At 48.3% G+C, this 10,810-nt stretch overlaps 4 protein-coding genes across 4 annotated transcripts; 1 reads left to right on the forward strand and 3 right to left on the reverse strand.

The window, feature by feature from the left end:
• The first annotated feature begins 324 nt into the window (after positions 1–324).
• On the forward strand, positions 325–1,039 carry F5Y00DRAFT_217286 (GTP cyclohydrolase 1 type 2/Nif3). Its single transcript, XM_048005593.1, has 2 exons — positions 325–721; positions 889–1,039. The coding sequence occupies exons 1-2, from the start codon at positions 435–437 to the stop codon at positions 941–943; spliced, it is 342 nt and encodes a 113-aa protein (XP_047867715.1). The 5' UTR covers positions 325–434; the 3' UTR covers positions 944–1,039.
• On the reverse strand, positions 976–5,540 carry F5Y00DRAFT_217281 (phospholipid-translocating P-type ATPase). The gene is made up of 3 exons (XM_048005592.1): positions 2,244–5,540; positions 1,470–2,137; positions 976–1,407 (listed from the first exon to the last, which is right to left on the reverse strand). Exons 1-3 carry the CDS (start codon positions 5,400–5,402, stop codon positions 1,227–1,229), a joined length of 4,008 nt encoding a protein of 1,335 aa, XP_047867716.1. The 5' UTR covers positions 5,403–5,540; the 3' UTR covers positions 976–1,226.
• An 857-nt stretch (positions 5,541–6,397) lies between these two features.
• Positions 6,398–8,421, reverse strand: F5Y00DRAFT_229264 (alpha/beta-hydrolase). Its single transcript, XM_048006746.1, has 3 exons — positions 8,006–8,421; positions 7,728–7,952; positions 6,398–7,530 (listed from the first exon to the last, which is right to left on the reverse strand). The coding sequence occupies exons 1-3, from the start codon at positions 8,140–8,142 to the stop codon at positions 6,876–6,878; spliced, it is 1,017 nt and encodes a 338-aa protein (XP_047867717.1). The 5' UTR covers positions 8,143–8,421; the 3' UTR covers positions 6,398–6,875.
• A 444-nt stretch (positions 8,422–8,865) lies between these two features.
• Positions 8,866–10,732, reverse strand: F5Y00DRAFT_229266 (pinin/SDK/memA/ protein conserved region-domain-containing protein). The gene is made up of 5 exons (XM_048006747.1): positions 10,515–10,732; positions 10,010–10,457; positions 9,888–9,956; positions 9,386–9,836; positions 8,866–9,315 (listed from the first exon to the last, which is right to left on the reverse strand). Exons 1-4 carry the CDS (start codon positions 10,529–10,531, stop codon positions 9,504–9,506), a joined length of 867 nt encoding a protein of 288 aa, XP_047867718.1. The 5' UTR covers positions 10,532–10,732; the 3' UTR covers positions 8,866–9,315; positions 9,386–9,503.
• Positions 10,733–10,810: the final 78 nt, after the last annotated feature.

A 10,810-nucleotide genomic window follows, 5' to 3' on the forward strand; every position in this document is an offset into this window, starting at 1 on the left:
TTAATTATTAGCTTAATTTTAAAGCTGTAAATACAATATGTAATAAGTATATTTGGTATAACGCTTCTTTCAGTTAGTTATATAAAACCTTTTCTCGATATCAATTCCGGCCAATATCACACAAATATAAATCAACTTACACATACATCAATCATTACCGGCAGGTTGCACGTGGCAGACCATGGGTTATCCCAGCATGTGATAATAGAATAGAAACTGTTTGCTCCAAACCTCATCAAAAGTTATACTATTAGACATCCAATCATTGGCTCAACGCGGGGCTAGGTAAATCCATTAAACACTTTGACTTGAGTAAAGATACCTATCGAATCAACCTTCATACCCCCCCACATCATCATTCTTAATCTCACACTCACACTCTCACTCTCACTCTCACTCTCATTATCATCATCATCCACTTTTAACACCATACCATGGCATCAGCCCTCCCGCGCTTCACCCTAATCTTCTACGCACCCACCTCCGCCCTCGCGGCCTGCAAATCCGCCATCTTCGCCGCGGGCGCAGGCCGATACCCCGGCCCGGGGAACTACACCGAGTGCTGCTGGACGACCCTAGGCACCGGCCAATTCCGGCCCGGCGACGCCGCGAACCCGCATATCGGCGCCGTCGGCGCCCTGGAGCAAGTCCCCGAGGTCCGCGTCGAGACCCTGTGCGTCGGCGAGGACGTCGTTAAGGGCGCTGTCAAGGCGCTTAAGGGGTAAGTGAAGTGCTATTTTAGATTGTAGCTGTCTGGCTGGTAGCTGTTGTAACTAGTGGAAATCGTGATATGCTATGTACGCTAGTGGTGAAGATCCATGTATAGGGGAGGGGAGATATGGCATGTCCGAGGCAACTCCGCTGACCGAGAAATCTCCTTCTATGTAGTGCTCATCCCTACGAGGAGCCTGCCTACCACGTCATCAAGCTGGAGAATTATTGAACACGGATAGCGAACCCGCGATTAGATGCAAAATTGTGACATGGGCAGTCGTGCTGGGGACACCTGATTCCACCTTTACCTTATGGATAAGGACTGATTTTTGAATCATGTAACCTAGGGGATTTGATCGTAATAGCACCAGTATGTATTATTCGATCGTCATTCGCGACCTTTGCTCATTTATTGTTTTTAATGCCGCTGCTGGCTCTAAGCGAGATTCGTAGTAATCATATCGTCCGGCTATATAAATACACAACCAAAGCCCATCCTCCCGAGCCTTTAACTACCTGCCTGGCGTCGATGATGCCGGCATCTCGCCGTACCTCCCCCTGTGTCTTGTCGTATCGTAAGCGTTGATGACGCGGGTCTGACTTTCATCCGCTTGCGAGAAAGCGTAGCCGCGCTGTTTTCTCATCCGCTGCACCTGCCGGACCTTCCTGATCGCCTTCTGGAATTGCTCCATCCTGTTTCATTTGTTAGCCAATACAGTACGCGATGATAGACAGCATGAGAAGCAAGGACATACCTTGGTCGGTAATCCTGGATGTTATACTTCTGGATCTCCTGTATGTGATGGTACGTCTCTGGATAATACATCCTCTTCGCGTATTTCCAGGCGAAATCTCGCAGAAGACAGAGGAGGGGCAGAGCGACCGTTTGGAGCCAGAAGACGGGGTTCGCGAAGAGTTTTGGTACCAACCCATGGTATTCTTCCGAGATACCAAGCTTCGGGCCTACTATTCCATAGACAACAATAAACGCATACCAAATCACCATACTGCCTGGGATGGCCATGATGTGGTACTTGGTCCAGTTACTAGTCACCAACGCCGCTTTTCCGAGAACGGTGGCAAGGGTAGCCGCATACAAAGCCGTACCCCAAACCCAGTGACCCGCCATAGTGCCATCGCCCAGGATTAGATCACTGTACCAAATAAGTTCGGAGAATATGTATAAGACGAGAGAGTGGTAGACGGCATTAGCGATCCACGCAAAAAAAGTGCTGACTTTAAAGAATCGGTTCTGTTGCCCCAGAGTATATAGTTGTGGGTAACGGTCAAGTAGTCGGGCGGAAATGAACTGATCTAGAATACCCATGACAAGGGGGGGAAGAACAGTGTAGAAGACGTTGTAGAAGGATAATGTCCAAGATTCGTAGATAATAGCCCCAGAAAAGACGTTTTGGAATGTGTACTATCAATGTATTAGTTTCAAGAATCGTCAACACTACGCCTAACATGAACGGACGATGCGCCAAGGGAAGAGATAGTGGTGACCATAAAAGATGTCATGAGCTTACCCAGAATTGTGTCATATATAGAGTAATGTTTTTGTAGAATGAGAATAGGATGGTTTTGCTAATACGTTGATAGCTCCAGGCGCCGTGAACGAGTGTAAGTTTGCGCAAGAACCGGAACTGTGCGATTGAAATATCGGCTGATCGTGCAGCCTGAAGACCTTCCATACCCGAAATACCAACCCCGATATGAGCGGCTTGGATCATAGACACGTCGTTAGCTCCGTCGCCAATAGCGAGGAGGATCTCCGGCGAGAACCTCTTAACCATCTTCACAACTAAAGCCTTTTGTAACGGCGAAACACGACAGCAGATAACTGCCTTGCACATCACAGCTAGGTCGTAGAACATCTTTTCCATGTCTGGTTCCAGGGCGAAAGTAAGGGACTTGCCATCGATAACAAGCGCCAAAGCATCCATTTCAACCGATCCGTCTGTGTTGTTTCGGATGGCATCCAGCTTCTTTTGAATATTGTCGCGAGTTGATGCGGCGTCTTCTTCGTTAACAATTAGGAGCATCATATCTTCGCTTAGCAGCTTAGAACTCATGCCGATATTGATAGCCGTCTCCTGTCGATCTCCAGTCAAAACCCAAACCTTGATGTTCGCCTGCTGTAGTGTATGAATCGTTTCTGGTACACCGTCCTGAAGACGATCCTCGATAGCAGTTGCGCCTAGTAAGTAGAAACTGTGCTCGAGTAGCTCGGCCGCTTTATCTAGTTCCTCGGATCGGTTGCCACCGACGGTAGTTTGAGCCTTATCAAAGATCTTGTACCACTCCTGGAATTCTTGTTCGGGCACCTCACGCATCGCCAGGCAAAGAGTTCGAAGACCTTCGGAGGCATATTCCTCAAGATGGACCAAGGTTTGCTCAACATGGGGGTTGTCTTCGTTCAGACGCTCTAGGATGACCGTATCCGCGCCTTTACAGTATACCCGGACTTTTCCATCGGGACACCGGTATATAGTAGACATTCGTTTTCTCGTGGAGTTAAATTCACAAACAGCTAAGAGTTCGTATTCGTATTCTTTGCCTTCGACTTCGATAATTACCGCTCGTGGTTTGCGAGCGACGAAGGTATAACCAAGGGTCAAAGCACCTTGGACTAACGCACCCTCATCGGGCGAGGCAGCCTGATACTTGATCTTGCCGCCTTTCGATTCGTCCCGCTCCGGAATAACGGTATGGCAGGTCGAGAGAAGGGCCAAGAAATGATGAATCGCTTCGGCGCTCTGGTGCGATTTTATGTTTTCACGCACTTTCTTAAAATCATGAATCCCAACTTCCACACCATCTTGTACCGTGGCCCTTCGATCCTCTGGAACCTCGTCCGCGTATTGTATTCCGCTGATTGTGCATTGTTTAAATTCCATCATGTTGCAAGTTAGAGTTCCCGTCTTGTCCGAAAAGACGAAGCCGACCATGCCGAGTTCCTCAACTAGGGAGGATGTTCGACAGTTAGCAGGTGTGTCTGTCTTGTCGTAGTAAATATCAAGATCGTCGTTAATCAGAATGCCATGCCAATACTTGACCATCTCGACAGTCACGAACAGCGAGATTGGGACTAGCGAAGAGAACAACACCCAGTACGTGACGAGGTCCTTGAATATCGCCTGTACCACCTCTCCGGCCTCGGTAAGGGCGTCCAGCTCTAGATAGGCAATCGAGTCTCTCCGAACGGACCGGAAAACTAACTCTCCCACGGTACATATAATACTAAGAACAAGAAGTATACCGATCAGCGCGAGGACCAGCGTGTTAAGTTGCCGCTCAACCTTAGTCCTCTTGATCGGAGTTGCGGTGGCATTGCGCATAAGCTTCGTTTCGTGTCCCGTAAATACCACTATCCCGTGAATCCAAGGAGTGTTTCTAAGAGTAGCACCTCGCAGTAAAAGCTGTTCCGGGTTGAGAGGCAATTCCTTTTCTCCGCCACCAGCTTGCATGGTCAAGGTAGCCTCGTACGTGTATAAACTACTATTTGGTTGTTCAGAACGGATCCTGCCCCCTAACCTACTTAACTCTGACGGGCTGACTATAGTTGACGTCTCCGGAAGCGCCTGCTTAATCTTTAGGTTAGTCTCGCCGTCCAGATTCGCAGTTTCGATATAACACAAGCCCTCTGGCTCGGAACTTGCAAGCAAGACGATGTCGGCGGGGAAAGGCTCCTCTGATTCTACTCGTACTATGTCTCCCACAGAAACGTTGATCCATTTTGTCTCTTCAAAAGTCGATCCTCGCAAGATCCTAGCCTTCGAGTTGTTCAGCGCACTGTCGGCCTGCTTCCTTCTATAATCCTCAACTAACTCCTTGCCTGCGGATACCAGCAACACGACCACAAGAGGACCAATGGTAGTATAACGATTTGTCGGTGACAAATTAGGGATTTGTTGTAGAGCAGCTGTGAATAAGAAGAAAATATTGGCGAATTTAGAGAACTGCTCGATTAGGAACTTGGGTAGGAACGTCGCGACGTTGTATTTTGCGGTGGAGACGTGGTTGTCAACGTATTTGTTCACGACGTTCGCCGGCGGGTTATTCAAATGAATGATACGGGGACCGAGAGTTGACGGATCTGGTTTACTTCCACCAAAGCCGAACCTAAAGTCGAATTTCTTCTTTTGTTTCGGCTGGTCATGGCCTGAATCCGGTCGACCATGCCCTGGCTCCGTAAGAGGTAGATCCATCTCCGAATACCCTTTTTGGCCCATCCCGAGCATGTTCCTAGCCCTGCCGAGGAATCCACCTCCTAACCCGAGTACGCTATTGCGATTCCGCGCATTGGCACGACTCGACGAGTCGCCAGCTGCGTTCATCGCCCCTCCGTGCTGATAGTACGATTGGCCGTCATCGGGATAGTCGTCGAAATCATCTGCGTATCGTTGGTAGTTGTCTAGACCAGAGGTTTGGCTGTATTGCCTATCGGCATCTGCTAGGTAGGGCGGTCGAGGACCCGAAGCGCCGGCGCCCGGAGGAGGGTTCTTTACAGCGGGATGAGTGGTTTGGCTACCGCCGACAAAGTCGTCGTAGGATACGGAGGGTCTAGCTGAATGGTCATCATGTATAGGTTGCCTCGATCCATCGTAAGGGGATTGTTCGTCGAGGTCTAGTAAAAGATCATTCCTAGAGCTGGAGGTGCCTCCGGGAGGCGCCCTGCCAGCCATGTCGCGAAGGAATGGATCTTACAAAGGGAGCAGGATCGGAGGCATACGGGCGCAATAGAAAACCGATGTTTGCGAAATAGATTCGGTTCAGGCTTGCATTTAGTAGCGGGCAATTTTAATTTTCGTATAAAGTTTCCATAGAGATAATTTCGCAGGTTATTCTTGAAGAAATGGTAATTGGAAGTCGCCCCTGGTCCAACGTATCAAGCAAGGGGGTGGTAATAAAATACGAGATGGCTCAGCTCGTGGATGACGAGAATGGAAAAGTGAATTCAAGCTACCAGGCCCGATGAAATGCAGGCAGCAGTGAGTGAGAGAGAGAGGGATAGAACGAAAAAGTCGCAAATATGATGAATGATGTTAGTGTTCGGATGTCGTGGCTACCGTGGCTACGATGCAAAGCATTAGAGTCGAAACGTAGAAATGTAAAAGGGTAGCATTTGGTAGCATTCATTCATTCATCTAAAGCAAGGCCGGGCCTAAGCATCAGTGTAGATAATAAGTGGAACCCCCCATTCCCGTGTTCGTGTATGTACATCCATTTTTACATGCACAGCCTTCCGTTACTGGCCAGTAGTAATCGCCTGTGGGGCGTGGGTAACACAAGCTCTTTAAGGAGGCGCCAATGAATTTTCTTTTAGTGTGGCAGCAACGACAGGGATCTCACCCAGCCAGCCAACATCAAGGAAATGCATGCGCGACTGACAAGGCTACATACATTACCTATGTACTCTACATATGCACGTAAGAGGTGGTATGTATTTAGAGTTTCAAGTGTAACATCAATCAATCATAAGTTGGAGAATCTAATCGTGATAAGCAGCCCCCAAAGAAAGTGGTTTTGCACCCCTATTCCATGCCGCATGCAAACAATTTGAAAAGATCGTGAAAAACACACCTAGGTAAAAAAAATAACTAACCATCACAAACTCTAGATTATAGTAACTACAGAAGAATAACAAGCACAATAAGCACAAGGAAAAGTGCCAAGCCTAGCCTAATTTATTTTTATTTGTTACGGAGCTCTGCCAAGGAGAAAAGCCGTGTACTAAATACTACACTATGTATGTATACGGTCGCAAAAAAGTCTTATTAGGTAGGGCCCTACATCGATCTTATTTTAAGCCAAATTCAGGGGCTCGTAGCTTCTCATCGTGGCGGCGCTGCTGACCGCAGTACCGACCAACGTCTCCGTAACGCATTATGAATGGTATTCGTTACGACAATAATAGTAATACCTACATGGTATACGAGATAGAGCTAGCTAGGCTAGATGTTGCATCTCGCATAGCTGAAGTAATTACATACCTACACTAACTATACTATAGTTCGAGCCATATATGTATCGTAGATTTCCAACTACCACATATCGCCAGTAGAGACCACTAGGTATAAAGATTTTAGACCAAAATGCATATATAAGAGAGCAGAGTCCTTGGTGGGGTTGGCATCCCTACGGGCCAAGCTAACGCTTTACAGCGAGGCCTTAAGCTCGTCCCCCAGCACGCTTTTGACAAACTCCCCGATATGCTTGTTAACTATCTCGGGACACTGGATTTGGACCCAGTGGCCTGAGCCCGGAACGAGCTCCTGCTTAAGCCCCGCCTCGAAATGCTTCTCCTGGCCCACCGCCATCTGCGGCGGGAGCGCAGCGTCTTTCTCGGCCATGACCAGCATCGCAGGTACCTTGATCTTACCGTCAATCTTCTTCGCAAGCTCCTGCTCGTCCTCGCCGCGGGGGCCGTTGGGTCGGTACCAATTACATGGGCCGTGGAAGCCGTGGCGCGAGTGCTCCTGGACGTAGAAGTCGACGGTCTCCGGGCTGAGCAGCGGGGACGGCCCAATCCTCTCTAGGTTTTCCTCGATGATGCCTACAGAGATGTCGAAGGCAAGACCGCCTTCCGGCGTCTTGCCACCGAAAATGCCGTTGATAAATCCCCGGAGGTGCGCTGGCGACTTGTTGACGATATTTTCCGCGACGGGGCTGGCTAGTTGTAGCTGGTATGTGAAATTGGGCATCATTTTGACGAAGTCTTCGAACGAGTGCCTGACTGGCGACGGCGGCGTGTAAGGCACGCATAGGCTAAAAACTCCGCGGATCAACTCCGGGTAGTAATTAACCAGGCGCCTATGATAGAAACGTGTCAGTTCATTGATCACATTATGCGATTTTCAAAACAGGGAATGGTACATAGATCCCGGTTACATCCATCCAGGAGGATTATCAGGGTCTGAAAGCAAGTATAGACAAAAAAAAAAGAAATTCTCATAAAGAATGGATTTGAAAGCATAAACAAAAGAATATCATAAAGGATGAAAACTGACCAAGCGGCAAACGAGCCCCAGTCGTGACCACCGAGGATGATAGGCTCGTCGGTGTGGTCCTTAACGATGGCCGCAAGTTGAGCGGTCATCTTCTTACCGCTGTACTCCTCGGGAGCATCAGGGGCAGATGTCTGCCCATATCCCAGCATATCCGGGACAATGACCTGCAAGCCCAGGGATACTAGGTAAGGGACTTGGTACCGCCATCCAAAACCTAGATCTGGCCTGTCGATATTCCGTGAGTAATATAGAACCTCGTCAAGTTCGGGGACACCTACCAGCCATGAGTGAGGAGAGCAGTGGCAACAGGCTTGCCCTGCGGCTTAGCTAGAATATAGTGGTATTTGATATCTCCAAAGGACTTGAACTTATGTTCAACCCGAGGGTCATTAGGGACTAATGCATCGACAGTCATGTTGATTTAATTCAGTGTTTGTTTCCTCGATATAATATACGGGTGTCTTATAAGTCTTTGTTCCACAAAGTTGGTGGGAACTGCGAAAGAGAGGACAAACGGGAACCTACCTATGAACCCTTTATATGCCTACCGGAGAGCCGGTCCCCGCTTCAGTCGGATACCTAACCGACCTAGCCAATTCTCGGAGAACTTCTAAAAAAAGCAATTATAAATCATGGTAACTAATCATTTATTTACATACATCTGCAAAACACCCATTGTTGGATGCACATCGTATACGTAATGCTTAATCTTAATAAAGCCACCATGCAGTACAACTACGCTGCTTCATGCAGATACTGAATTATTATTAATAAGGGGTTGGCAAGAACGGATGTGCCTAAACTTGAGAAGCCAGGTTGATGGGGCTTAGAGACATTGGAATAGCAACAAGTCCGTATCGGCTACCCACAGCGCTTATTATCCTATAATATCCCGAGGCCAGAAAAAACCCGTGTGATCTTTAAGGTGATGTCCGGGCCAAGAGATCGGGGATGTTATTCGGTGTAATTGTCTAACCGGCCGTTTATGAGTCTACGGGCTTCAACATGCCATATACCTACATACGCCTTCTTGTGTTATAGGTACCGCGGCTAGTGGCCAATTAGCGTGTCGTGTGCCTCGGCTTACATGAAGAGCGGAGACTCACGTAACGTAACGACTCCCGTGGCGGTTCCGCAAAAAGGGGGTTCATAGACTGCTGAGCACGTTGAGGATATTTAATACTGTTCACTTGATACTATTTAGACGGCATATTATTATTGCTGCAGGAAAACCCCTTCAAGTACATACATAACCAACCGCATAACATATACGAATACGTCTCGCTCTGACATTCTCTCGAGGCATACCCGGACAGCCCGGATTCCGCGGGAGTTCGAGGTTGCAATCCGGTTTTATTGATTCCAAGACTACACCGCTTATCACGGACAATACGCCGTGCGATGGTATATAACTAGAAGTGGTGTTCGTAGACCATCGCACTTTGTATGTGGTGACTAGGTATGTAGACATCCCTTGGCGTAATATGAGGGGTCATCGCTGGCAGGGGCACAGCTATACATGAGAAGCAGTGCTGCCCCAGTGAAGATATCTCATCCCTTCTCGAGAATATGACAGAAGTTATGATTTCTAATCAAATTCATGCTTAATGCATATACATAACACACACGAACAACTCAACCTTGGAATCGAAACTTACGGCGGGAATCCCTGGTTCGCAAACCCCCTATCACACCAAAACGCCTGTGCCGCCGTCCATCACCAGAGCCTAGAAAGACGTAACGTAAAATCAACAACCGCACCGAAGAGTTTAGGCATCAGTAAATAACCGTATCCTCAACCTCTTCTATCACAACATCGTCCGCCCTATCGGACTCCCTTTCATGACCGATCTTACCAGCGTGGGAAGGCGGGCGATTGGCAGGGTTAGATTGTGGAGGGTCAGCAGGACGTTCATCACCAGGGTTATTACCCACTGTGTCCTTGGGTTCGGGCGTGGGGGATCTAACTGTGACGCCCAATACCTTTAACTTCTGTTCTTTGCGTTGCTTAAAATCGAGGACCTCCTTATCGATGATGTCCTCAACCTCTCGGGTCTGATCCTTAATCATGTCTTCCTGCTCTTCTGTGAGGTCCCACGGCAGATAATACTGGCATTGTGATTAGTAGATGCGTCGGCCACGTGACAGAGCTGTTCTCACTATCTTAGGTGTACTTTTAGTTTCTAAAAAGCGTGCCGTCGCTAGCATATTGGAATGCCTATTTTGCATCTGACCGTCTCGTTAGCTCGAATGACTACTAGAAGAACAGAGGTTTGGCATACAACTCGCTCGTCAAACTTGAGCTGTTCCAACTGCCGTACGGTTCTTAGCTTTACTAGCTTCTCTTCTCTGTGCTTATCGTCTTCAGCCCTCTGCTGGTGAACTTTTGCCTGCTGTCGTCGCTCAATCTCTTGACGTCTCTTTTGCTGAGAGCTAGAAGTGGTTTGACTTAGTGTGCTTAGCAAACCACCAAATAAGCGCTTCCCGCGTCTCCTTTCCTCCTGCAGCGCGCTTTCGCGACGGTCTGTAGAGGGCTCCTTTGATGCGGGGAGCGGCTTGACAGTACCGTCTTCCCTCGAGCCATCACCAATCCTAGATTTTTTCGGCGACTGGCTAGATTTGTCTTCGCTTGGTAAAGGCGACGAAGCTTTCCGCTTATTCGAACTAGGCTGGTCCTTTTCTGCTTCAGTAGTAATCGTTTCGTGCTCTAAGCCACGACCATTGAGAGAACTGCTTTATCATTAGCCAATTGCGACCAATAAGATTAGAGTAAAGACAGTCTCTCACGTATCACTAGATGACATTGTGCCGATCCCCCTCCCGGTGTCGAAAAGATTTATGAGACTACCTATGTATAAAATGCGCAATGTTAGAAAGATGATTGCCACAGCGGGCGATCTATTAAGTTAGACCATACTTCTAAGCATTGTTTGCTTAGATGAGAGATTGACCAGACTGTCGCGCGGACGAGGCTGAAGGGCCAAAGCGCTCTGTGCGACGGGCGCCGCGCGCGACATTCAAAGTTTACTTAAACGGTAATAGGTGGGTACCAACAGGTACCCGTACCCCACGCTAGTGTATTA

This window comes from Daldinia vernicosa, assembly GCF_022497035.1.
Source record: "Daldinia vernicosa strain CBS 139.73 unplaced genomic scaffold F5Y00scaffold_9, whole genome shotgun sequence".
Lineage (NCBI taxonomy): Eukaryota > Fungi > Ascomycota > Sordariomycetes > Xylariales > Hypoxylaceae > Daldinia > Daldinia vernicosa.

Coding starts and splice junctions, on each gene's coding strand:
- F5Y00DRAFT_229264 (XM_048006746.1), bottom strand. CDS start 8,142: ATGACTGTCGATGCATTAGTCCCTAATGACCCTCGGGTTGAACATAAG. Junction 7,953..8,005: donor GCTCTCCTCACTCATGGCTG/GTAGGTGTCCCC, acceptor GAATATCGACAG/GCCAGATCTAGGTTTTGGAT. Junction 7,531..7,727: donor TGGGGCTCGTTTGCCGCTTG/GTCAGTTTTCAT, acceptor TTTCTATCATAG/GCGCCTGGTTAATTACTACC.
- F5Y00DRAFT_217281 (XM_048005592.1), bottom strand. CDS start 5,402: ATGGCTGGCAGGGCGCCTCCCGGAGGCACCTCCAGCTCTAGGAATGAT. Junction 2,138..2,243: donor TATATATGACACAATTCTGG/GTAAGCTCATGA, acceptor ATACATTGATAG/TACACATTCCAAAACGTCTT. Junction 1,408..1,469: donor ATCCAGGATTACCGACCAAG/GTATGTCCTTGC, acceptor CAAATGAAACAG/GATGGAGCAATTCCAGAAGG.
- F5Y00DRAFT_217286 (XM_048005593.1), top strand. CDS start 435: ATGGCATCAGCCCTCCCGCGCTTCACCCTAATCTTCTACGCACCCACC. Junction 722..888: donor GCTGTCAAGGCGCTTAAGGG/GTAAGTGAAGTG, acceptor CCTTCTATGTAG/TGCTCATCCCTACGAGGAGC.
- F5Y00DRAFT_229266 (XM_048006747.1), bottom strand. Junction 9,957..10,009: donor TCAAGTTTGACGAGCGAGTT/GTATGCCAAACC, acceptor CGAGACGGTCAG/ATGCAAAATAGGCATTCCAA. Junction 9,837..9,887: donor CTAAAAGTACACCTAAGATA/GTGAGAACAGCT, acceptor TCACAATGCCAG/TATTATCTGCCGTGGGACCT.